Genomic DNA, 26,296 nt, shown 5'->3' with positions numbered 1-26,296 from the left:
AAGGAGGAAGAGGAGGAGGAAGTAGAGGAGGAGGAGGAGGAGGAGGAGGAGGAGGAGGAGGAAGAAGAAGAAGAAGAAGAAGAAGAAGAAGGAGGAGGAGGAGGAGGAAGTAGAGGAGGAGGAGGAGGAGGAGGAGGAGGAGGAGGAGGAGGAGGAGGAAGAAGAAGAAGAAGAAGAAGAAGAAGAAGAAGAAGAAGAAGAAGAAGAAGAAAGGAGGAGGAGGAAGGGCTGAGGGAGAGAGAATCCCAAGCAGGCTCCACACTCAGCGCAGAGCCCAACATGGGGCTTGATCCCACATTCTGGGATCATGACCTGAGCTGAAATCAAGAGCTGGACGCTCTTAACTGACTGAGCCAGCCATGCACCCCTGGCACTGATTTTAATCTGGATTTGTGCTCCTGGGGATACATGCTATCTGCACCCCAACACAAGCCCCTCCCCTACCTTTATTGGCTGCAATGGGGAACCCTTATAAGTTCACCAGGGGGCCTTCTCTCTCCAGGTCAAGAGGCTGCTTTACTTGCTGGGGGGGGGGGGTGAGGGGGTGCTTTACCTGCTCCCTAGAAGTCCCAGTCACCACCACGATTTAAGTTGGTGTCACGGCATCATGGGGTCAATGTGGTATGAGGCCTAAAACTAGCAGTATTATGTGTTGTGACATGGGGGGAAAGCAGGAAGGCCATGAGGAACCTAACCATAAGTTCCACCCCGCTCTGTTCCCACAACCCTTCCTATCCCTGAGGAGCGGGCTCTGTCTGCTTCCCTGCCGGCCTGTGAAGGAGCCAGGCACACCCTTCTTCAGAAACAGGGGTGGTGGAGGGTTCCCCCACCGATAGCACACAGTGTTCCCCAAGCCCATGCAGGCTCACTCTGCTCCCAAGCGCTCCTTTCTGAGGGCCCTTCACAGCATCTGCTGTCCCCCTCTCAGGTTAGGAGTATATGTAATAACTAATGACCTGCTGTATTTCTCAAGTCCAAGGCCGGATGCCCTATATTCGACCATCCCCACAGCTCAACGATGGGAATCTATCCCTCATCAAGGCTGGCCTCATACCCTGTGGCACTCAGTCCAGGCTTCACTCCCTTCCCTCACATAACTCTCCATGCCCTTGCTTCTCCCCTCCCATCAGCCCCTTGCCATCCTGCCTTTCTAGAGGGCTCCGTGTCTTTGCTAAGGCACCATCCCTGCCAGACCATTCTTCCTCTTTACCCCCACTCCACCTCCATGGGGCCCACGGTTCCTGACCACTCTGCAAACCAGCATGATGTCTGTGGACCACCAGTTTGAATTTCTGCTACATGTAATACAAAGAGATCAGATTCATCACAAAGAATGGGGTTCTTTCTTCTTCCTATATACACATTCCCAAAACCCTGTCATATATGCTGCCCTGTGTGGGCACCCAGGGGGCTGGAGAACTATATGAGCGGCAGCTTCTGTTTCTAAGGAGGACACTGGCATAGAGCCTTAAAAGAAAGAGTATTAATCTCACTACATACACAAACAAAAATAAATAAAAAATAAACATATGCACAACATAAACCATCAAAAGCAAAGTCAACAAATAGAAAAATGAGAAACATATTTATAATCCATATCACAATTAAAAGGTCAATTCCCCTAATATATAAGAAGCCCTCAGGTGCCAGTAAAAGGATAACCACTCCATAAAAATACAGGCAAAGAATAGAAGCAAACATCCAAAGATATTCAACTTCACTTGCTAATGTAAGAAATACAAATTGCACTACCCAGCAGGCAGCCCTGGAGAATGATGTCTAAGGATCCCTGCCTCCTCTACTGACACTGGGTATAATCCCTTCCCCTGAAACGCGGGCTGAACTCAGTGACTTGCTTCCAGCCAAGAGAAGAAAGATGTTGCTTCTGTGGTAAGATTTACAAAAGGTGGTTTCTGTCTTGCTAGCGGACTCTATTTCCTTCTCAGACTGCATGCTTTGATGATGCTGCCATGTTGGAGATGTCCAGTGAGGAAAGAACTGAAGGTGGCCTCTGGGTAACATCCAGCGAGGAACTGAGGCCCTCAGTCCAACAACCTGCTGGGAGCTGAATCCCTCCCACAGCCTATGAGCGCCCTGGGATGATGCCACAGCTGTGGCTGACGTCTGGACAGCAGCTTCCTGAGAGATATGGAAGCAGAAAACCTAGGTCTCCTGGATTCTTGGCCCATGGCAGCCATGAGGTAATCAGTGAGTACCATTTTAAGCTGCTAAATTTGGGGATGACATGTTTCATAGTGATAGAAGCTAATACAGTGTACAAGGAAATGCAATTTTCCATCTATCAGATTGTTAAAGATCACAGAGTTTGAAAATAAACTATGTTGCTAAGTATTGGCAAGCAGGCATCTCCCTATGGTGCTGGAGGAAGTATAATTGGTCCCACCCCAAGGGTAGGTGATTTGGTGATATATCTATCAAATGCATGATGTTTTGACCCAGCACTTGTACTTGCAACATGTACCCTACTCATGTACTCCAGCATGTAGCAAACATCAAGATTATTCACTGCAAGGGCCTGTAGGGGGCTCAGTAGGTAGTCATCCTGACTCCTGAGTTTGGCTCAGGTCATGATCTCATGGTTCAGGAGTTCAAGCCCCAAGTCAGGCTCTGTGCTGAGCGTAGAGGCTGCTTGGGGTTCTCTGTCTCCCTCGCTGCCCCTCCCCTGCTCTCTCTCTAAATAAACAAATTTAAAAAGAAAGATTATTCACTGCAGCTTTCATTAGTAAGACTATTTTAAGGTGTTGTTATGAGCTGAATCATGCACCCCTCCCCCAAACTGCAGTCTTAACCCCCAGCACCTCAGAATGTGACTGTATTTGGAGACAAGGCCTTTAAAGTGGTATTAAATTAAAATAAGGTCACAAGGGTAGGCCTTAACCCAATATGACTGGTGTCCTTACAAGAAAAGGAAATTTGAATGTAGACATGCACAAAGGAACAACCATGTAAAGAGACACGGAGAAGGTGGCTATCTGCACGCCTCACAGAGAGGCCTCGGAAGAAAGCAGCCCTGAGGACACCTTGATTTCGGACTTCTGGCTTCCAGAACTGAGAGAAAATAAGTCTCTGTTGTTTAAGCTGCCCGATCTATGGTCCTTTGATATGGCTGCCCTAGCAAACTAATAATTAAGTTTAAAAACACATCAGAAAAGAAATGGTTAAATAAATTCTGGTATATTTGTATAATGGAATACTGAACAACCATTTCTAAAAAAGGAAACTTTTAATGTATCTATAAAGAATATTGTAAAGTGAATATATTGTGTAGTGAATATACTGTATAGCTATACTGTGAGGTGAAAACACCAAAAGTCAAGAGTTTGTATATGCCAAAACTTGAAAAAAAAGTGAGCAAAATATACAGAGACAGATGAACAGATATAGATATTTGTTTGTACGTGCATAAAATATCTTTAGGAGAAAACAAAACCAACTGGGGCCCAGTGGCTGCCTTGGTATAGACTGGGGACCTTGTCCCTGTGCATATTTGTGAACCTTTTACATTCTGAACCAGAGCCTCTTTTCTCAGGGAGTTCACATTCAAGCCAGGGAGAGCATCAGATCCTGCACATGGTAAAAGGAAATGGCAAATATCCCAACATCTATAGAAGGTGACATGCTGGTGAGGCTAGCACCTCAAGAAAGGCTCCATGTAAGGCTGTCCATGTGAAACGGGGTGGGAGGGATGATGGGAGGCCTCTTCCCTCGGGGTTGGTGGGAAAGAAGGCACAGGGAGGGGGCAGTCTAAGTGAGGCTGGGGGTTACCACACAGCTGACTAAAGCCAGCACCACTGGACAGAGCAGACAGAGGTCTGTCCAGTGGTGCTGGCTTTAGTCAGCTGAGCCAGTGTGGCACCACTGACTGTTTTCACCTTCCCGACAGAACCAACTGTACACAGGAACCCATCCACAGGGCAGGGGACCTTCTCCTCTTCTCAGCTCAATCAAGCCAAGCCAATCATGGCCATTCCATTCTCTTTCCCAATTTTTGGTTTTGAAATAGGACATGCTCAAATCTGCCAATGAGAAGTTGAACAGTTGTGTTGGGGATAACCAGGAAAGGTTCCCTGTGCTTAAGGAGGAACCAGGCGTAACTGGTGGCTCAGTCGGTTAAGCTTCTGACTCTTAGTTTCAGCTCAGGTCATGATCTCACAGTTTGTGGGATTGAGCCTCACATTGGGCTCTGCACTGACAGCGAGGAGCTTGCTTGTGATTCTCTCTCTCTCTCTCTCTCTCTCTCTCTCTCTGTCTCTCTCTCTCCTTCTTTCTTCCCCTCCCTGCTCACTCTCTCTTTCCCTCAAAATAAATGAATAAACTTTGGAAATGAGTAAGAAAAAGGAGAAGGAACCAGAGCAGAAGACCGATTTTTCTCCCTCTGGATATGATGGGGCTGTAAGGCAAAGCCAACTTTGGCTGCTGACTCGGCAGGAACTTGGAAAGATCCTGGTTCCTTGGAGTCATTGTGGGCCGGTTATGGTAATACTTTCCAAGCCTGGAATTACCCATCTTGGAAATTCCATTTTGGGAGATGACAGACTTCCTTCTTATTTAATCTACTACAGGTGTTTTTTCTGGTATGTGTGGCTGAAACCATCCTAACTGATACAGCCAAGGTGAGCTCAGGATGTCTGGATGCCAGTTTGCGGAGTTTGGATTTTATTCCACAGTCAGTAGAGAAATCAACAGAGGTTTTAAAATTCAGATCTGCAAGGCACCTGGGTGGCTCAGATAGTTAAGCTTCTGACTCTTGATTTTGGCTCGGGTCATGATCTCATGATTCATGGGTTCAGCCCTGCATCGGGCTCTGTGCTGACAGTGTGGAGCCTGCTTGGGATTCTGTCTCTCATTCTCTCTCTCTCTCTCTCTCTCTCTCTCTCTCTCTCTGCAAACATGCAGGTCTCTTTGTCCCTCCCCTGCTTGCTCTCTCAAAAAATAAACTTAAGAAAATAAAAATAATAAAAATAAAATTCAGATCTGCATCATGGAGTTCCCCCTGAGATGGCAGTTAGGCCATGACCTTCATGTGGATCCAACAAACACATGAAAAAAACTGTAGAATGGGTATTTCTGCCTAATTTTATCCTCTTGAATTGTTGCACTGACAGAATATCAATGACAACAGGAGTTAACAGCAGTTAACCTTCACTGCCTAGTGCCAGGCCCTGTAACTTCCACTTCACAGACCTCGTAACAAACTTCTGGACTCATTTCTAATATACAGAAGAGAAAACAGGGGAACAAAGAGCAACTTGTGTAAGTAACAAAAGTCGGACTCAAACCCAGTTAGACTAGCTCCAGAGTCTGGACTCTCAAGCAATTCAGCTCACTATTATACTGACTCTCCCTATATAATCTATAAACCTGTGTGTATACACTCTAAACCAATGTGTGTATGTTTAGGGGGTTGATATATATGGATGCATATATAAATATATAAGTGTGAGGTGTGTGTGTGTGTGTGTGTGTGTCTGTATAGGGGGGTCCCAGTGACACCATACTGACATGACATTCAATAAAATAGGCATCTTGCAAATCAGTGGTATTGAGAATGGACTGCAGGGAATAGCACCTGAAGTAAGTAGGGCGGTGAGGAGGCTGGGACACTGAGGTGCTCCAGAGGCTACCGCAGTGCTGACTAACCATGTCAAGAAAAATGTGGACTAGGTCACCAGGAAAAAGGAGAGGGCTGAGGGGTCTGGAGGGCACAGAGAGACCAAACATGCAGGCAGGGACTGAATCAGACTGGGAGAGGCACTCTGGTTTAAGAGACAGCCATCCTGGGGCCAGGCAAAGTCCAGGTGGATTCTGGGAGTGAGCTGGTGGTCACTGGTGTTGTGACGTCATGAGGAACTAGACAGCTGGGTACTGGAAGGGTCTTTGAGAACTCCAGACTGGAGCAGGGCCAGGCAGGTGGTGGAATGCAGTGGGATGGTGGGGACTGTGGCAAATCAGAGAACATGGCCGCCTGGAGGCGGCTGCAACCATCCACTGTGCAGTGAGAGAAAGTGGGGCCAATTATGCGAGAGTTGCCAAGTTTCAAGACAAAACAGAAATTCAGACTTTTACATAAAATCTCTTGATTTTAGTATTAGTGTAAAAAGAATTTAGGGGCGCCCGGGTGGCTGTCTGTTAAGCATTCAACTTCAGCTCAGGTCATGATCTTGTGGTCCGTAAGTTTGAGCCCCATGACGGGGCTCTGTGCTGAGAGCTCAGAGCCTGCAGCCTGCTTCAGGTTCTGCGTCTCCCTCTCTCTCTCTGCCCCTCCCCTACTCACACTGTCTCTAAAATAAAAAAAAACATTAAAAAAAATTTAGGGGTAGGTGACTCAGGCAGTTAAGCATCCAACTCTTGATTTCAGCTCAGATCATGATCTCATGGTTAATAGGTTCAAGCCCCACATCAGGCTCTGAGCTGACAGTAGGAAGCCTGCTTGGGATTCTTTCTCTCTCTATGCCCCTCCCCACTTGCTATTTCTCGCTCTCAAAATAAATAAATAAACTTAAAAAACACTTTTTAAAAATTTAAACCACCAGTCTTACTGCTAAGTGGTAGAACTGGGACTTAAATCCATGAGGGGCAGGGCCTAGGTCACCAGGCACAGAGCCCCTGGAGCACTGAGTGAGGCACAGGCCAGGAACTGTCACACACATCAGCCCTGCTTCTCCCAGTCTGCCTCACTCTAGACAGCCTTTGATCTCCGCTGACTGCTAACTACTAGGAGAGATCTAGCCAGTTATGACTTAGAATATTCTTAGGGACTATACCTTTCCAGGAAGGACTTCTGAAGACCACACTGATAAAAGGAATGACAGTGTGGCCAGTCATGACTTAGAATATTCTTAGGTACTATGCCCTTCCAGGGAGGACTTCTGAGACCATACCAATGAAAGGAATGACAGTAGAAGAACAAGAAAGTCAGGGTACATTGGTAACTTTTTTGTCTGATGGGTAACTCCCAGTTCCTCACTCTGTGGCATTTCGGTAGGGCTGCAAATCAAGGCACCCTGCCTCCCCTCCAAGAGTGATGACAATGTAGTCAGCGAGCCAGAGAATGTTCTCCCTCAGGGAACAGAAACTGGAACAGGAGTGGACACCTGACATCAGCATCAATTTTTAGAGACTGATGTAGACATTGACAAAGAAGTCTCTCTTTTTTCTAAGAACGCATGTATTAAGTTGAAATTAAATGCCAAGGGCCATCTTCCCCTCTGTGTATAGAATCCTACCTGAAAATAAATCATAGATGAGTGTCAGAGAAAAAGCCAGCATCCTGCTAATCATTTAAGCACCTAGATCATGCCATGCCTGAAATCTAACCCCTTACATATTTCAATTATATGACCTAATAAATTGTCTTTTTAAAGCTTAACCTGGGTTAATTTTAGTCTCTGCCACCAGTAAATAAAAGAATCTTTCTCAATTTATAGAAAAATGGTATTTAAGGAGAGGACGTCCTGTCCCTTGTCCCTCAAGCTGGATTCAAAGTGTAAAGGCCTACTCTTCAGGTATGGCATTCAACAGTGCCCCCAACACCACCATTCCCATTTATTTCCCTCTTACCTGGAAATAGTTCAAAAGCATACCAGCCCCAGACAGTCCCAGTCCTGCAAACATGAAGGGCACCATCACCTGAAGGCCAATGGACAAGGCAGTCTCCCTGCTGAACTCAGACCCCAGTGGTTTAGAGACCACCCTGTGGCTCTCAGACACACTCGGGAGTCCATCTTCTGAGGCTCCAGAGAGTCTTCCAGGGCTGAAGGCGTGTGGCAGAGCCAGCTCCTCTGGCTTCCGCTGTCGGGTCTCTGTCCCATCCATGTGAGCAGAGCTGAGCCCCTGGCAGCCTTAACCTGGGAGGCACAAAGCAATAGTGGCTGATCAGAGGAGTTCCTGACCCCCATAGGACTGATACCCTGTAAGCCCTCAGGCCCTTCTGTCCAGCAGAGGCTGGCATCATTCTACCCAATCAATAGCCCCTCGCTCAGGGACTGCTGAGCCACACGGTCTCCTGCAACCCCAATTTAAACAGTTTTTATTTAATATGCATGTTTGAGAAAAATAAAATATCACAGAAGAGAGCACTCAATATTTACGAATTTGAGTCAGCAAAACTGGTGGTATAGGTGGAGGAAAATTCTTTCCTCCAGAGAAGAACAAGATACCTAGCAAAAAATGTCAGAATCCAGTTTTTCAGAACTCTGGAAATTCACCAAAGGCTTGGAGCAATGCAGGAGTATTTATTAAAAAAAAAAAAAAATGCTGAATCCTCAGCAAGAACAGCCACATTGTTGTGTCCATGGTGTTTGTGATATTTTTACTGTGCCTTAGTCCCACCCCCTGCTCTGCAGCTCTGCAGCACCCTTAAAAACCAACAGCCTGGAAAGAGCAGAATGGGCTGGAGCTCTTTCAAAGCCTCATTCTCAAAGGACTATCACTATTTGACCTATCAGGTGGTTCACCGCAAAATGCCACTTACAGACTCTGTATTTCACCTGACATTAAAAAATTTTTTTTTAACATTTCTTTATTTTTGAGAGACAGAGTGCGAATAGGGGGAGGGACAGAGAGAGGGAGACAGACCCGAAGCAGGCTCCATGCTGTCAGCACAGCACCTGACTCGGGGCTTGAACCCATGAACTGTGAGATCATGACCTGAGCCCAGGTCAACAGCTCAACCAACTAACCCACCCAGGTGCCCCTCACCTGACTTATAAAATTCACATAGTGTAAAAAACCTTTTCCCTGGGGGATATTTGTTGAAAACAATTATAAGCACTTCAAGCTGCCTAAGGCAGTGGGTAATAGCTGGGGTAAATAATACAGAAACCAAAAGCCTAAAAGGAAAAGCTGGGGAATGAGATGCCTAAATTCTGAAAAGTTCCTAAAAATCCTGGGAATCTAGAAGGCCACTCATGGTGAGCTGGGCATATGCTCAGGAAAGAGCTGAGAAGGCTCGAAGCTCTAACCCCCAGCTGATCTGGAGGCTCTGCATAAGCAGACGTGAAGACTAAGGCAGGGCTGTGACCGACAGCACTATGTACTGAAGGTGTGCCCCAACATGCACACAGAGCCTCCAGGCAAAGACTGGGGGATTCATCACTTCCACACACGGCATTCAAGGAAATCTCTAACTAAGCATTACCTGACCACAGAGCAAAGTCCTCAGGAGCTAAGTACAACACAGAATACAAACCAAAGAAGTCATTTAGAAAGGTCGCTAAACCAACAACAGCTACAGAAAGCAGCAATAACAGACCCTCAAAAAGACACTGGCCCTTGAGATCTCCAGCCCTGCTCCAGCCACACCCTGGAAGTTGGCTGGCCTGCACAAGACAGAAGCTTGAGGAATCAACACGTGGACCGAGCCCAGGGGTTTGGATGCAACTCTGCCAGCCCTTGACCCTCACTGGTGTCATAGCCCTCATCTAACTTCTTACTGTTGGGCTGATAGAGACTGCACCAACAAGCTGGACATGGGACAAAAGATGCATGCTGGATCTCACATACCTCCTCTGGATGGGAGGACTATTAAGCATTGCCTGTATATTATGATAACCTCTCTCACCCTTACAACTGTTGCTTACCCACTTTGCCCCCAGAATTGTTATATGGCAATAAGGGAGTCAAGGGCATTCAGCGTCTTCACCTCCCTCCACAAAGATTGCTACAAGGGAAAAACACCCACTCTCTGTCAGTTACCTGGTGCCTCAAGGACTAAGTATTGGACTGTAGAGATAACCCAAAATGTCAGGCCCATGTCACAACAAGGGCCTCCAGAGAGGGAAGCTTGCTACATTTACCTTCCTCAATGGAGGAATCTCGGGCAGGGAAGGGATACAGGACAGGGCCCTTCAAAAGGTTATAAAGGATACCCAGAACGGGGTAATATAAGCCATAAAGGTGACCACTCCCCCGGCAGCCTACCAGGGTTTGAGCCTTTCAGCCCTCAATCAGATGCTTACCAATTCCCCACTCCAACATTGGACTAACACTACCTTACCAGTCCTCCATAAAATAGATAATCACACCCAAACCTGCTGGATGTGCTTCCCCTCAGCAGGAGGGCTTACTTAGCCACTCCTATCCCTTTTACCTAGGAAGCTCCTGAAAATCTCAAAACCAACATTTCTGTCTTAATTGGACCCCTGGCCACTGGGATCCATCTCACAAATGCCAACAATCTAATCTGTCCCTGAAAGTATGAATGGTACCTCTCTATACGGAAGAAATATAATCTTAAAGAGGAATACAACCCTATGTTCAACCCCTGGGGTGTTCTATCTATGTTCTAATTCGGCCTACCAATGCTTACAGGCCAAATGGACTCAGAGATGTTATTCCATCTTCCTAACCCCAGAGATATGCGTATACACTGAAGATCAGCTCCTAACAACTTTTAGCCCCACCGCCTGGACTAAATGGGCAATCCTGCTACCCATTCTGATAGCAGCAGGAATTGCGACAGGAATAGGAACTGGAATAGGGGGCATAGGTTCATCCATAGGACTATACCATAGACTATCTCAAGAGCTAAATGAAGACATGGAACAGGTGGCAGATTGTCTGGTAACCTTACACAGCCAAATAAACTCTCTGGCAGCAGTGACCCTCCAAAACAGGTGAGCCCTGGACCTCCTCACTTCAGAAAAAGGAGGGACTTGTATCTTTCTGGGGGAGGAATGTTGCTATTTTGTAAACCAGTCAGGAATAGTTACAACTAAGGTTAAGGAACTCAAGGAAAGAATTCAACATAGACAACAGGAAAATATCAATCAATGGAAAGGATGGGATCTCACAGACTGGGCATCCTGGCTTCCTGCCCTGGTAGGGCCCCTCCTCTCCATAATTTTACTTGTATCCATTGGCCCCTGTATACTGAATGCCATGGTACGTTTTATTGAAAACACTGCTGCTTGCCAAAGTACTCCAAGCGTTCTGAGAGTACCAACCTGTATATTTTAGCCTTCCGAGAGTACCAACCTGTAAAATTGAAAGGTGATGACTACCAAAAGTTTTTTTAAAAGGCATCAAAGGGGGGTAATGTTGGAGAAGTGGATAAAGTACATCAAAGAAGGCTGATTGGACTAAAACAAACTCTGGTCTCTAGCTTAGAGACCCCTCCTCCGGTTTCTTCTTCCTTTGTTTGCTGTGCGCGTGAAAATTCCCACAGATATGGAGGCTGTTGGCTATAAATTACCCTCCCCACTTGCATTCTGGGCTGAAACCTTTGGCGAAACAGTCTCCTCTAAGCCCACTAGTGTAAAATAAATCTCCAACCCACCAAGACCGCTGAGTGCTGCTTCGTTTTTCTGCCAGTGTCCAGCTTGGTTCTGTAACATGTTCAAAGAACTTAAACAACCATCCCTGAAGAACTAGATAAAGTAAAAAAAATGGAGTCTAACCAAAATGGAGAATATCAAGGAGATAAAAACTATTTTAAAGAAGAACCAAATCAAAATTCTGGAGTTGTAAAACATAATGGCCCTAGAGGAGTGCAATGGCTGATCTGAGCAGGGAGAATAAAGAACAACTGAACTGAAAGCTAAGTCAACAGAAATTATCCAATCTGAAGAAAAGAAAGAAAACAGAATGAAGAAAAATGAACAAGTTCTCAGGGCCCTTGGGACAGCATCAAGCACACCAGCATGTATAACGGGAGTCTTAGGGATGAAAAAATAAAGGGGTCCAAAAGAATATTTGAAGACATAATGCACAAAAGCTTTCCAAATACGATCAGACAAACTTCCATATTCAAGAAGCTCAACAAATCACAAGTAGAATATACGAGCACAAATTACAAGAGATCCACTGCAAGACACACCATTATCAATCTGCCAAAAGTCAAAGACAGATAGAAAATCTTGAAAGCAGGGAGAAGCAACTCTTCATGCACAAGGACTCCTCAGGAAGATTAACAGCTTACTTCACATCGGAATCCATGGAGGACAGAGGCAGTGGGATGACATGTTCAAAGTGCTGAAAGAATAAGACCTTCAACCAACAGTTCTGAAAAGCAGAAAAAGGGTCCTTCAAAAATGAAGGACAAATTAAGAGATTCCCAAATGAACAAAAACCAAGAGAATGTGCCACTAGCACACCTGCCCTACAAGAAACACCAAAGAAAGACCGAGAGGCTGAAATGAAAGGACCTAGATAGTACTTTAAATTCATATAAAAAAATAAAGAACACTAGTAAAGGTAACTACATAGGCAAATTTAAAAAAAATGTATAAATGCATTGTAACTCTATTTTCTCTTATCCAACTTAAAGACAACTGCATAATTCAGTAATTATAAATCACTATATATAGGTACACAATATACACAAATGTAATTTGTATGACAGGAGGAGCACAAAGTAGGAGAGAACAGAGCTATATAGGAGCAAAGTTTCATATACTAGTGAAATTAAGTTGCTATTAATTTAAATTACAATGTTATCTAAGGAAGGAATTGTAATCCTCAGAGCAACCACTAAGAAAATAACTAAAATATATATATTTTTAAAATAACAATGGAATAAAAATAATACATTAGAAAATATCCACCTAATACAAAAGAATATAGTAATGAAGGATACAGGAACAGAACGAAACCATAAGATATAGAAAACAAATGGCAAAATGTCAGGATGCTATCTTATCAGTAATTACACTAAATATAAATGGATTAGTTGAAAGTAAAAAGGTTTTTAAAACATATACCATGCAAACAGTAACCAAAAAAAGTGGGGGGGGGGGGGAGTGACTTTCCTAGCATCAGACAAACAGACATTAAAACAAAATTGTTACTACAGATAAAGAAGGGCATTTGATAATGGTAAATGCGTCAATAATTATCAAAAAACATAACAATTATATACACCTACAATATAGCCACAAAATACATGAAGCAAAACCTGACAGAATTGGAGAGAGAGAAATACAATTCAATAATAATAGGAGACTTCAATACTCTACTTTCAATAATCTACTGAACAATTAGAAGATCGACAAAAAAAGGGAAGACTTGAACACTATAAACAAATTAGATCATACATGCATAGAACATTCCACCCAACAATAGCAGAATAGACATTATTTTCAATGTATATAGAACATTCACTAGGATAAACCACACATCATATAAAAAACACACAAAATGCAATAAAATTACAAATCAATAAAAGAAAATTTGGGAAATTCACAAATTTGTGTAAACAACACACCCAAATAACTAAAGGGCCAAAGAAGAAATCACGAGGGAATCATAAAATTATTTGAGATGAATTAAAATGAAAATATAGCATACCAAAATTTATGGGATGCTGGGAATACAGTGCTTAAAATTTATATATGAAAAAGCAAGAAATAAAAGAGAGAAGCTTATATTAATAAATTGATCTTTCACCTTAAGAAAAATGAGAAAGAACACTAAACTAACACAAAAAAGTAGAGGCTGGGAAGCAATAAAGATTAGAGTGGTAATAAATGGAACAGAGAATAGAAAAACCATAGAGAAAATCAACAAAAGCAACAGTTGGGTCTCTGGAAAGATTGACAAAATACACAAACCTTTAGCTAAAACTGACCAAGAAAGAGAGAGGATGTAAATATTTAAGAGGGAACACTACTTCTGAACTTACAAATATAAAAAGAATTGTTTCTGTAGTGTAGTGGTTATCACATTCACCTAATATAAAAACAATAATGAGGGAATACTATGAACAATTGTATGCCAAGACATTTGAAAATCTAGATGAGATGGACAAATTCCTAAAAACACACTAACAAACTAATTAAGAAGAAATAAAAAAATTAAGAGACCTGTAACAATTACAAGATTGAATTAGCAATACAAAAAATTCCCCCACAAAGTCCAAGACCAGATGGCTTCACTGATGAAGTTTACCAAGCATTTAAAAAAGAATTAACACCATCCTTCACACACTCCCAAAGAAACTGATGAAGTGGGAACATTTGCCTGATACCAAAATCAGACAGAGCCAACCTAAGAAAACTACAGACCAGTATAAGAGCCTTATAAATATACACACAAAACTCCTCAACAAAATACTAACAAAGTGATTTATGTGGCATATAAAAAGTCTTATACAACATGACCAAGTGGGATTTATCTCAGGAATGCAAAGTCGGTTCAATTTGTGAAAATCAATGTATTACACCCTATTAATAGAATGGAGGAAGAAAAAAAACATGATTCACTTAATAGATCAGAAGAGCATTCAGCAATATCCAACACTTTCATAAACACTAAAAAAAAATCACTAGGAATTTAAGGGAATTATTTCAATCTGATAAAGTTTATGAGAAACCCTCGGTTAACAAACTTAATGGTGAAAGATTAAAAGCATCCCCCTTAACATTAGGGACAAGACAAGGATACCTGTTTTTGCCACTCCTGTCCTATGACATTGTACTTGAAGTCCTATCCAGCACAATCAGGCAAGAAATGAAATAAAAAGCATCCAAATTGGAATGGAAGAAGTAAAACTGTTTACAGATGACATGATCTTGTACATAGAACATTCTAAGGAATACACACACACACATACAACTAATAAGTTCAGCAAGGCTGTAGGATACAAGATCAATTTTTTAAAAGTCAGTTTTATTTCTATACACTAGTAATGAACAATCTAATAAACTAAGAAAACTGCATCTGCAATAGCATCAAAAAGAATAAAATACTTAAAGGATAAAGGTAACCAAAAAAAAGTGTAAAAACTTTTACCCTGAAAACTATAAAGCACTGTTGAAAGGAATTTTGAGAAACCTAATAAAATGAAAATATGTCTTGTGCTCATGGACTGAAAGACTTATATTGTTAAGATGGTGATATTTCTCAAACTGATCTACAAATCCAGTGTGTTCCTACAAAATTATATTCATCTTTTTCACAAAAAATGACAAGCTAATCCTAAAATCCATACGGAAATGCAAGAGAGCCAGAATTTTAAACAATCTTGAAAAAAAGAATATACTTCCTGATTTCAAAACTTACTATAAAGCTACAATAATCAAGACAGTATAGTACTGGTATTAAAATCAAAATATAGATGGGGCAACTGGGTGGCTCAGTCGGTTAAGCGGCCGACTTCAGTTCAGGTCATGATCTCACGGTCTGTGAGTTCGAGCCCCGTGTCAGGCTTTGTGCTGACTGCTCAGAGCCTGGAGCCTGTTTCAGATTCTGTGTCTCCCTCTCTATCTGACTCTCCCCCGTTCATGCTCTGTCTCTCTCTGTCACAAAAATAAATAAACGTTAAAAAAAAATCAAAATATAGATCAATGAAATAGAGTTGAGAATCCACAAATAAACCCATGCACCTGTGTTCAATTGATTTTCAGCCAGGATGCCAAGGCTATTTAATGGGAAGAGAAGAGCCTCTTCAAAAATGGTGCCAAAATAACTGGATATCCACATGCAAAATCATGTGTTTAGACTCCTACCTCAAACCATATACAAAAACTAACACAAAATGGTCCAAAGCCCTAAACCTAACAGCTAAAACTATAAAACATTTAAAAGAAAACGTAGGTATAAGTTTTAGTGACTTTGGATTAGGTAACGGTTTCTTAGACACGATATCTACAGTAAAAGCAACCAAAGAAAAATTAAATAAATTGGGCTTCATCAAAATTTAAGTTTTGTGGGACACTATCAATAAAGTAAAAAGACAATCCACATAAAGAGAGAGAATATCTGCCATCTAATCTGATAAGGGTCTAGTATCCCAAATTTATAAAGAATACTTACAACTCAACAATAAATCCAATTTAAAAACTGGCAAAGGAGAATGGCCAATAAGCACATTAAAAGATGCTCAACATCAGTTGTTAGGAAAATGCAAGTCAAAAAGACACCACTTAGCATAATGTTTTCCAGGTTCACTGATGTTGTTACACCAATGAGTACTTCACTCCTTTTTATGGCCAAATAATATTCCACTGTATGGATAGAACACATTTGGTTTATCCATTCACCACGTCATGAACTTTTTTTACTTTTTGGCTATTACATGAACATAGAACATATGCAGGTTTTGTGTGAACGTGTATCTTCTGTTCTCCTGAATTATACATTTTGAAGGGGCAAATTTTATGGTATGTGATTTACAAATAAATAAAAAAAATCATGAATTATTTATGGAATAGGTAAAGAAGCAGAACACTAGCAGCTTCCCAAACTCTCTGAGCCCCTAACAATAACCTTTATTCCTTATCACAGGGGCGACTGTCCAAACTCTGGAGAGAATCACTCGTTTCTGTATCATCCGTATTTAGTGTTACCAACTAAGAATACAGCCCTAAATAACAGTGTTTTGCTTACACCGCAATTTAGATCAATAGTCACATTCCACTTATTCTTCAGGTGTGGTGTCTTTTACCTGACATGAAGATTCTTGCATTCAGCTATGCTGTAGAACCACCATCCATCTATTCTACTCCTGAAGAACCATCCCTTTCCAAAAAAAAAAACAAAAACCAGATTGCTTTTTAACACAAAAGTAATGTGTTAATAAGAAATATAATTTAGACAACATAAAGATGTAAATAAGGATGTTTAAATCACTGACAATGTTACTGCTCCCAAATAACTAATGCTAAATCTAGCATATATCCTTCCAATGTGTACACACACACACACACACACGTCATTTTAATCAATGTCCTAGATTCTGGGTTGTTTTATTTAATAAAATGTATACCCCTATTTTTAGCACGGATATAATTTTTATGTAATTTCTCATGTCATACTTGATAGTTCACCCAATGGTTGGTAAAACCTTTTTTGCCAGAGGATTTATAGACTGAGGAAGAATAGAGGAAAGAACACAGCAGGGACAAGTCACTACATGTTTTAACTCCTAGCCAGCCCAAGGCCACCAGCCACAGATCACCATTGGCAAGGGACCAGGGACCCTGCACTGAATACAGCAGTTTTATTAAGTCAACAGAGATGCTGGGCCTGTGAGGACAGCCTGAGCTGTGAGCAATGACTAAGGAGGACACAGGAGAAGCCTCACATCTTTGGGGACACGACTGAAGGTAGAACAGTCCACACACACAAGGCTACAGAACCTGGGTGAAGGCAGGCTTTGCTCAGCTCAAAAAAGCAATAAACTACAAAAAAAAAAAAGACGGAAATTACGTTTTACACCATGAGTCCCCCCTCCTAAAGGCTTTCAAGCAGCCCAGCAGCAAAACAGGAAATGTCTGCTCTTCTTGCTACAGAGGTGCCACGCTGGCTCCTGCCCTGGTCCTTCCCCTACAGAAGTAACCCTTACCTGGTTGGTCCAGGCCCAGGTCATTCATTCGGACTGAGGCCCACACTCCATCTTCCCAGTGGCTTTCTTGCCCTAGACCCTCTGAGCCTGAACCTTGAGGCAAACCAACCATTCTTTTTAAATTCACCACAAGCTGTGCAGCAACAGTGGTAAACTGACTCAGGCACACATAGGAGGCCTGGCCACAGTGGGGAGGCAGGTAATGGCGCTGGGGGGGGGGGAGGGGAAGAGTCCCAGTCCTACCACCACTGGGAGCTAATGTGGGAAACAAAGGCAGAAGGAAATGGCATATAGAACTAAATTTCCTTATAACCTGCAGCCCACTGATAATTACTTGAGGCTGGCAGAGTAAAACGTTTCTCCAGGAACTCTTTGGAGCTAATGCTTTGCTACACGGAAAAACCAGCTTAGCTCAACAATGGCTAGGCCTCTGGTATCCTATGAGTCTTCTTTGGCATATGAAAATCTCACTGGAAACTTCCCCTGGACTTTACCTCCCCCAGTCTCTCCTCATGGTCCCAGGCAGCTCTTCCTACCCATGGGTCCTGTCCTCGTGCTTCAATAAAATCACCTTTTTGCACCAAAGACATCTTCAAGAATTCTTTCTTGGCCGTTGGCTCTAGATCCCTTGAACCCCACTATCACCCTAAAACCTCATCCAGAGCCACATACAGAACAATCAATAGGGTCTCAGGTCCCCATTCTGCTATCCTATGTGGCTCCCTTCAAACCCAAGGGGAGAAAGGATGCTTAGTAGAATAGGGTTGGGGAGGGGGCAGTCTCTGGGTCCCTGCTGTGCCAGATACTTAATCTCTTAAAAAAAAAAAAAAATAGACACAGCTACCCAGGACCCATGCAGCAGCCCTTCATATCCTTTATATGCTCACAAGTCCTGAGAAGGGCTATCACTGCCTCTCCCCTGGGCCCTGGAGCCCACCTTGGCCTTCTCAAGAACTAGCACTAGCAAGGGTCTCCTTTCCTGCCTTTTCAGTTTCTCCGCACTCCCTCTGCGGGATCCTCCAACAATATGACCTTGCACGAGAATCTGTCTCTCAAATAAGTTCCCTGGACCCCAAGCCATCCTCTAGCTTGTACCCTATTTCTCTCCTCCCTTTCAGGGCACAATGAAAGAGACATGTCCATTCTGTCTCTATGTCCTTGCCTCTGTGCTCAATACCCATTTGGCTCCTTCCTGCACACGTGGTCCTTGCCGAGACCAGCGGTCACCTGCACAATGCCAAACAATCCCCACAGACCTCAGTGTGCCCAACGTCTCAGCCAGATTCACTAGGGCATGAGAGACTCAAGGACTTGAGACTTGCCCACCATGGCCTCCCCACATCCTTGTCCCCGCAGTGTGCCCCCCACCCCTCCTGCATGTGGCTTTAGCCCCTGCTCCTTTTTCATCCCTTCTTCTTCCTCCTGATAAAGTCCAGTCCAGCCTGCACAGAAGAGCTGCTGACCATCAAGAACAATGCCCTGCTCTCATTTCCAAAAATGGCCACACTGGTGCTGCCCCCTTCCTGCTACATCTACACGAACTCTGACAAATACCTTCCCCCTAAAGCCCTTAAAACATTCTGCCCACCTCCCCCTTGTTAAAAGGCTCTTCTGGAGCTTTCCTGTGTTCAGCACTCTACCATAAAGGCTAGGTTAATGGTGCTGGGACTGATTTTGTTTCTCCTGGGCTCCTAGTGTGTGCATGTCAAGAAGCCTTTGATTGCTGAGGCATCCATGTCAAAGGCAGCTCCTAGCAAACCAACCCCAGAAGGCCACCCCCACCCATGAAGCTCCCCTTTTAGCAAGTCCTGGGTAATCGAGATCACTGACTGCTTGAGTGACTCTGCTGCTCCCTTCCCTTATCCAACTTCTTGCTCTCATGTTTTAAGCCATCCGATAAACAGTGAACCCATGAAACCCTAGTTATCCTGTCCCAATAAATGCAGAGCCCCAGACCCACACACCCTCCCTCTCTCTCTACCTTAGACTGCACTGTGTGGCTGTGTGGCCCTCGGGCATGCCTTGGACCTGCCAGGACCTGTGAGTAATAAATCTTGTTCTCCAAAGTTCCCTGATGACTGTACTAAGGCACTTCCTGCAATAATATAACAAGAACCACAAGGGCTGATCCAGCTTCAACAATGGCTCCAGGAGGGGAACCCGCAAGGGGATCACCACAAGTAGTAGGCCCAGCAGGCATTCCTGGCCTGTAGCATCACTGTGGAAAGGCTGATATGACGTCACACCATTCTTCTTCCAGCTTAGGGTTGCCAGATTTTGCAGGTAAAATGGGACATAGTTATGCTGAAAAGTGAGTCACTGTTTCTCTCAAATTCCGTGTTTTATCTGGCAGCCCTTCCCAGGTTTCCATGCATGCCTCATTTTGTCCTACTCCACGGGTGTCCTCTTTTCCTGGTGTGGCTTCTCCCTCTGATCTCTAAACGCTGACACTCCAGACTCTCCTCACTTGTCTTCTGTCTACAGCCTGTGTGTGGACCTCCCCCAGTCCCATAGCCTGAAGTAACAATGATATGCTGCTACTACCTCCCAATCACGTCTCCCAGCTCAGCCCTCAGCCCAGGATCCAGACACGGAGAGCCAACTTCCCACTCAGCGGTCTGAGAGTCATTTCAGGCACCCTCGGTCTAACACAGAGCTTGTAGTTTCCCCATTCCACCTCTTAATCTCATCTTTCCCATGAAAGGCATCACAGCCACCCAGCCAGTCAACACAAGAGGCGCGGATATAAACTGAAAGGGCTTGGGGTACAGAAGGTATGGATATAATCCTCTGGACTTTATATGTAAGTCTATATTGTTCAGACTTCTTCCCAATGGATGTGCACTATGAAAAAAAAAGAAAAAAAAAACTTTATTTTTTAGAGCAGTCTTAGGTTCGCAGAGAAATTGAGAGGAATGTACACAGAGTTCCCATATACCCCAACATCCCACACGAGACAGGAGCATGTTACAACTGGTGAGCCCACACTGGCACATCATGATCACCCCAAGTCCAGTTTACAGTAGGGGTCATTCCTGTGTTGTACAGTCGATGGGTTTGGACAAATGTAGAATGACCTGCATCCATCATTATATCACACACAGTAGTTACACTGCCCTAAAAATCCTCTGTGCTCCACCTATTCATCCCTCTCCTCCTTTGGTGCATGAATGATTTATCATCCATTCAACAAATGTTTTGTTCCTTCCTTTTATGCAAGGAGTTTTCTAGGCACCAAGAATGCAGTGGAAAGCAAGACAGATAAAGGTCCTGCTCTCAGGAAATTTGTATTCTAGAGGCAGAGACAGAAATAAACAAGAGAACAAGTAAGTGAACAAGATAAATTAAATACTGTGAATTGACAGGGACTATCCTGGGAAAGTGTAGGGTAGGGTGTGGATGAAGGATCAAAGACCCAAGAAGAGAGAGTGACATTTTAATGAACCCTAAGTATAAAAAAATTTCCCCTGTGCAGGGGTGCCTGGCTGGCTCAGTCACAAAAGCATGCAGCTCTTGATCTAGGAGTTGCAAGTTTGAGCCTCACACTGGGGGTAGCAATTACTAAAAAATACATAAATAAAACTTAAAAAAAAAGCCACTGTGCAAAGATCTAGGGGAAGAGCCCTGCAAGCAGACAACAGCGAGTACACAGGCACTGAGGTAGGGCAAATTTGGTGCTTCCAAGGAAGGAAAGGCAAAGAGGCCAACAAGTCTGGGGTATGTAGATACAAGAGGATGGCAGGAAAGAAGGACAAGGCAGCCGGTCACGTAGGGTCTTACAGGCAGAGCAAGAGTACATGCTTCTTTCTCAGAGTGACTGTTTATGTTTTCAAAAGACAACTCTGTTGCTTCCCCCACTAAAAAGGGATCAGGGCCCCTGAGTGACGCCAGATGACCCCCGTGAAGCCAAAGATACACCCCAGCAATCCACAGAACATTGAGAAATGATAAATCACTGTCTGTTTAAGTCCCTAGGTTTGGCAGTACTTTGTTATGCATCAAAAGATAACTGACAATGTTCCAGCTCTGTGATTTCATTTACAGTTTAGCTGCCCTCCTCTGGGGGTGAGAGATGGTGCTGAGCTGACAACTGCCAATGTGGGAGAAAAATCTTAGCTGCCCGTGACACTATGTACTTCAAAGATAGTTGGGTACAGAGCATCAAACCGCTGGAAGTCCATGTGAACTCTAACCTAAAAACAAGATGTATTTTCTGGCTCTGACACTTCTAAAAGTAGTCCAAAGCAACAACATGTCCCCCTAGTCTGGGGGCCATGTATCTCTGCACTCAGATTTTCATGTCTAATACTCAAAACAGGACTCTTGGAGGACAATGAATCCCATAACTTGGGGCAGGAGAAAAGATGAGACGGCTCTGGAACCCTCTGGTGTTGCTAGAAAATAAGATGTTTTCAAAGGTGTCAGAAGAGGGACTAAAATGACAAAGGAACAAAATTATAAATAGACTACCACTGTCAATCGGTGACAACTTCAGCATCTAATAATAATACAGTATAGTTACTACTTCACAAGTTGAATCTGCAAAGGACCATGAGTTCATTATTATATCAAAACAGAAAAGTTAAATTAATACAAAATGTATAAAGCCAATATTGAATAAAATAAATCAGCAGACAAAATCAGTCACTAATTAAAGTCAACAAAGGATGAGATACAGCCTATCAGAGAATCCTTCCTTTGTTGACTTTAGTCAGCTGCTTTTGACAACTTAATCACAACTGCATCACTTCAGGAAGACTCACGCATGTAAGCAGGAAGGAGTGGAAAAGTCAAGACAGCGCTGGGAAAAGCAGGAACCAGAGGAAGGGGAGGAGAAATCACCCATCACCACAGTCACAGGATAACCAGGGAGCTGGAAGGCTTACCAGCTGAAGGGCACAGATCAGACAAAATAACCAATTAAAAAGAGGCCCAATGGGGAGCCTGGGTAGCTCAGTATGCTAAGTGTCTGACTTCGGCTCAGGTCATGGTCTCACAGCTATGAGTTCAAGCCCCATGTCAGGCTCTTTGCTGAAGGCTCAGAGCCTGGAGCCTGCTTCACATTCTGTGTCTCCCTCCCTCTTTGCCCCTCCCCTGCTCATGCTCCATCTATCTCTCTAAAAAATAAACATTAAAAAAAATAAAGAGGCCCAAAAGCGTTCACAAACACTAGACAATTAGAGAAGCATGAACCACAAAGCTTCGTTCTCTCCTCCCAAAATGAGTAAAACCCTCTGGATGACTCACTCATGGCGGTGGGATTCAGACAGAATACAAATGAGTTTCCAAATACGCCAAGAAACCAGGTAGGCACCAGGAGGCAAGTGACAGCAGCCGAGCTAAACTGAAGGGTTCCCTGACTGCTAAGGAAGAGGCCTCCTCTCAAGGTGTAGGGCAGAGCTATGGGGACCACACAGAACAGTTCCAGAAGAAACTTGTGTGAGGGAAGCACACTGAAGAATGCCCTCTAAACTCATCAAATGTGCACCAGAGGCCCAGTGTGGTCAGCACCCAGCACACATTCCCACCTACCCTGTGCCCCTTACAGTGTGGGGCCTCCGTGATCCCCAGCAGGGACCTCACAACCCTGTGGATGGTAGTCAAGGGCACTCAGCTTCCTTGGGAAGGTGGGGGTGTGTCAGAAGGAGAATGTGTTCAGATGTCATTTGCATTGACAGAAATGAGTACAGATGAACACACCAGGTCCTGAAGGACAGGCCTGCTGGTGAAGGTGGCCTCTGTCGGGAGAGTGGGCTGTGGACGCAGGAAAACCCTGTCCTGTAGCCCCCAGAGGGGGGGGCACCTGGGGGGGTGGCACTGACTCCAGGGCAGAGGTTCCCACCCAGCCTTTCCCCCAGAGGACACAATATGGAGGCGGTGCCCCAGGACAGGCCCCCACAACAAAGAACTACCAAGGTGTCAGACCCTGCCAAGGTGTCAGAGTGTGGAGTGGGAGCCCTGCACAGCCCGTGTGCTTGGAGCCCCTTCCTCGGGCACAGGCCTTGAGAAGGGCTGGGCAGGGGGACCAGGGCCCACCTGGCTGCCAGTCACAGGAATCTGTAAGGTCATTGCTCTTGCAGATGCCTCCTGGAGAGTCTGTACCCATCAGACTGAGGAGGACACTGATGCGGAGCCTCCCCGTGAGTCAGGGAGAAGCTGGCCTTGAATCTAGGGCCTTTGGGCACCCTGGGGCCAACACATCAGGTCTGAGACCTGGTCACCGGGACCTCATACAAACTAGTGCTCACCCCAAGGCAAGAGACAAGGCCAGTCCTAACTATTCACTGCACAGCCAAAATGCTGGAACCGATGGCTCCACTCAGCTGCCCACTACCTGCTGTGAGGCCAAACTACCTCTGGTAGTTTTATAGGAGACCTGGTTCAGTGGGAGCACCCTGGAGTCTGCCCTGAGGGTCTGAATCCCAGCTCTTCCTCTTCCTAGATGCTGGTCCTTGGAAAAGTGAAATTTCTGTGCCTCATCTGTTCCATGGGGACTAGAGCACCAACTTCACAAGGCTGTGAAGATTAAATGTAATAATGCACTTGCATCACAGGGCACCTGGCTGGTTCTCCCACTTCAAATCCCTCAAAGCTCTAATGTTTCAGACCAGTGCCTCTTAAATTATAGCTGCATCAGAATCAGCTGGAATACCCACCTGGGTAGTTTCTGATAAGTAGGTGGGGGGACAGCAGGCCTAGTAAGCCAAGATACTGGATATGCAAGAGAGAGAGCCTCAGAAATACGTGAAGACTTGCCCAACCCTCAATCTGGATTTCCCCCGCCTCTCCGCTCCCGCCCCAGGCACCAAACCCGCCTTGGGCCCTGGGTTTGTCTCCCTCCATCCCAGGTCCGTCATCCAGGACCCTGCCCTGGGCCCTTACCTGGATACCTCCCCAGGTGCCCCCTCTGCCCAAGGCCCCTCTGGGACCACTTTCTCTTTCCCCTTCCCGTTTTCCCTTATTTTCGCATTCTTGCAGACCTCTGGCCTCCCACCGGACTCCCCCCGCTCTGGGTTCACGTCCTCTTCTGCGTTGCCCAGGCCCCGGACTTTCCAGGTGTGCCCCACCCCGTCCCGAGGTCCCCCTCCAAAGGCCCTGGGTTTACTCCCTCTACTGCTCATCCCCCACTCCGCGCCCCAACTCCAGCGCTTCCCCAGGGCCGGGCCTCCTCAGTGTGACATGTCCACCCACCCAGACCGCCCCCTTTGGACTCCATCGCCGCTTTACCCCAGACTTCCCGCACCCCTGCCCAGGCCCGCTTGGGGCGCAGCGCCATGTTTACCCGATCCCCTCCCGGGCAGCAGCGCGAAAGAGGCGAGCAGAAGGCGCACGGGCCAAGGGGAGGGCTCAATGAGGAAACAGGGAACGCCAGATCTTCAGGCCACCATACCCAGCAGCCGCAGAACATGGCGAAGGCGGGCCTAGGCGGGGCCTTGGGCGGAGCCGGCTCTGGAGGCAGGGCCCTGACGCCCAGGGCCCGAGGGAGGCGGGCCCATGGTGCCCCCGCTGCAAGGTCGCGGTGTCTGACCCCCACTTCGCTGGAAGGCAGGGCCTCGCAGACTCCACCCCCGGGCCCAGGAGTTTGGACTTTGTGGTGGGACAAGTGTAGCCAGAAGTCATTTCCAGGCTGGGTAAAACTGAACACTTCCTGAGAGTGCCAGGCTCCTCTCCTCCTTTGTTGCAGTCAATGCTCAATGCTGGCAACAGCCCTTGCGGGGAGGTCATATGCTGAGGCCTAGTTTACAAAGAAGGAAACCGAGTTTAGGGCTGTGAAACCACCCAGGAGGAATGGGGGCTTGAGGATCCCATCTGTAAAGGGTGTGTGAAGACCAGCCATTCTTAAGGAACAGCTGCTTCGCCTGCAGCCAGAGGTCCATCAGCTCTCCAGGATAGCATTTTGTTCTTATGTTTAACTTCTTTATTATGAGAAATGTTTACTCACGCAAAAGTAGAACAATAAAATGGTCCCACACACTGATAGGCCAGCTTCTATCAGGGTCTACCTCTTGACCTTTTTTTTTTTCCTGTCTATATACCCCTACACACACCTTTTGTTTGTTTGTTTTGTTGTTCTTAGAGTAATTTTTAAAGCATTCCGGCAGACGTATTTCACCTTTAAATTCTTGAGTATGTTTCTCTAATCATTAAGGTTTGTTTTTTCAAACATCCCCAGAATACCAGTATCACACCCAACAAAGTTAGCAATACCCCGTCCAGTTCTATTTTCCCTAATTGACTCAAAACAGTCTTAATTGTTGGCCTCTTCTGACCAACATCTAAAGAAGGATGAGAGATTTTGGAGGCACACAGCCTCAGGCAAATTTCACCCTTATGGTTTTTGCCAGAAACCTTCTCATGCTCACAGAGCCGGAACATGAGTGGAACCAGACAAAAGTCCAAAATGAATGGAAACACAAGGGCAAGTGGATGCTAGATATTTAATAAGATTTAGTCCTATGCTATATTATTTCAGCAAAAGACAAATCTGCATGCTAAACACAAAGATATATATATCTTTGTCAAACATATATATCTACATCGATATATCTATCTACATAGATATATCTATATATATCTATCTACATCTATATATCTATCTACATAGATATATCTATATATATCTATATATCTATCTATATAGATCTATCTTTCTATCTATATCTATATCTATATCTATATCTATATCTATATCTATATCTATATCTATCTATATCTCTATATACTATAGGTTTACAGACACCCTGATTTTCAGCAGGTGTCCTGCCCTATATCTGGGTTGGGTACTGCCTGCACACCTCCTTACCCACCTAGGCTTCCGGGGCCAGCCATCCTCTGGCACCTCCTGCACTCCCCAAGGAAAGAGGGTTCATGTCTACTGGTAGCCAGTAATCCTGCCCTAAACTTTCCAGATGATGCTCCAGCTCCCCAGACCTGGGAATTCTGAATGGCTCTAAGCCCACTGCTAGGATATATACTCAGATCAGTGCCCCA

General features: G+C 44.7%; 1 protein-coding gene across 3 annotated transcripts in view; it reads right to left on the bottom strand.

Moving 5' to 3' along the window:
• The window catches only part of LOC122212705 (solute carrier family 41 member 3-like), a 97,994-nt gene extending 73,282 nt beyond the window's left edge, over nucleotides 1-24,712 (bottom strand). The window contains exons 1-2 of one of the 3 annotated variants that reach the window (XM_042926665.1): nucleotides 24,588-24,712; nucleotides 7,582-7,868 (exon numbers count right to left, since the gene is read on the bottom strand). In XM_042926665.1, coding sequence (XP_042782599.1) covers nucleotides 7,582-7,836 — 255 coding nt within the window. In that variant the 5' untranslated portion in view covers nucleotides 7,837-7,868; nucleotides 24,588-24,712. Of the gene's footprint in view, nucleotides 1-7,581; nucleotides 7,869-10,330; nucleotides 10,351-24,587 lie in introns of those variants that run through there. The other 2 variants (XM_042926667.1, XM_042926666.1) reach the window with 2 other exon arrangements.
• Nucleotides 24,713-26,296: the final 1,584 nt, after the last annotated feature.

The sequence above is a fragment of the Panthera leo genome, assembly GCF_018350215.1.
Source record: "Panthera leo isolate Ple1 chromosome A2 unlocalized genomic scaffold, P.leo_Ple1_pat1.1 chrA2_random_Un_scaffold_41, whole genome shotgun sequence".
Classification (NCBI taxonomy): domain Eukaryota; kingdom Metazoa; phylum Chordata; class Mammalia; order Carnivora; family Felidae; genus Panthera; species Panthera leo.
The sequence above is the reverse complement of the archived record's forward strand: the minus strand, read 5'-3'. Positions and strand labels throughout refer to the sequence as shown.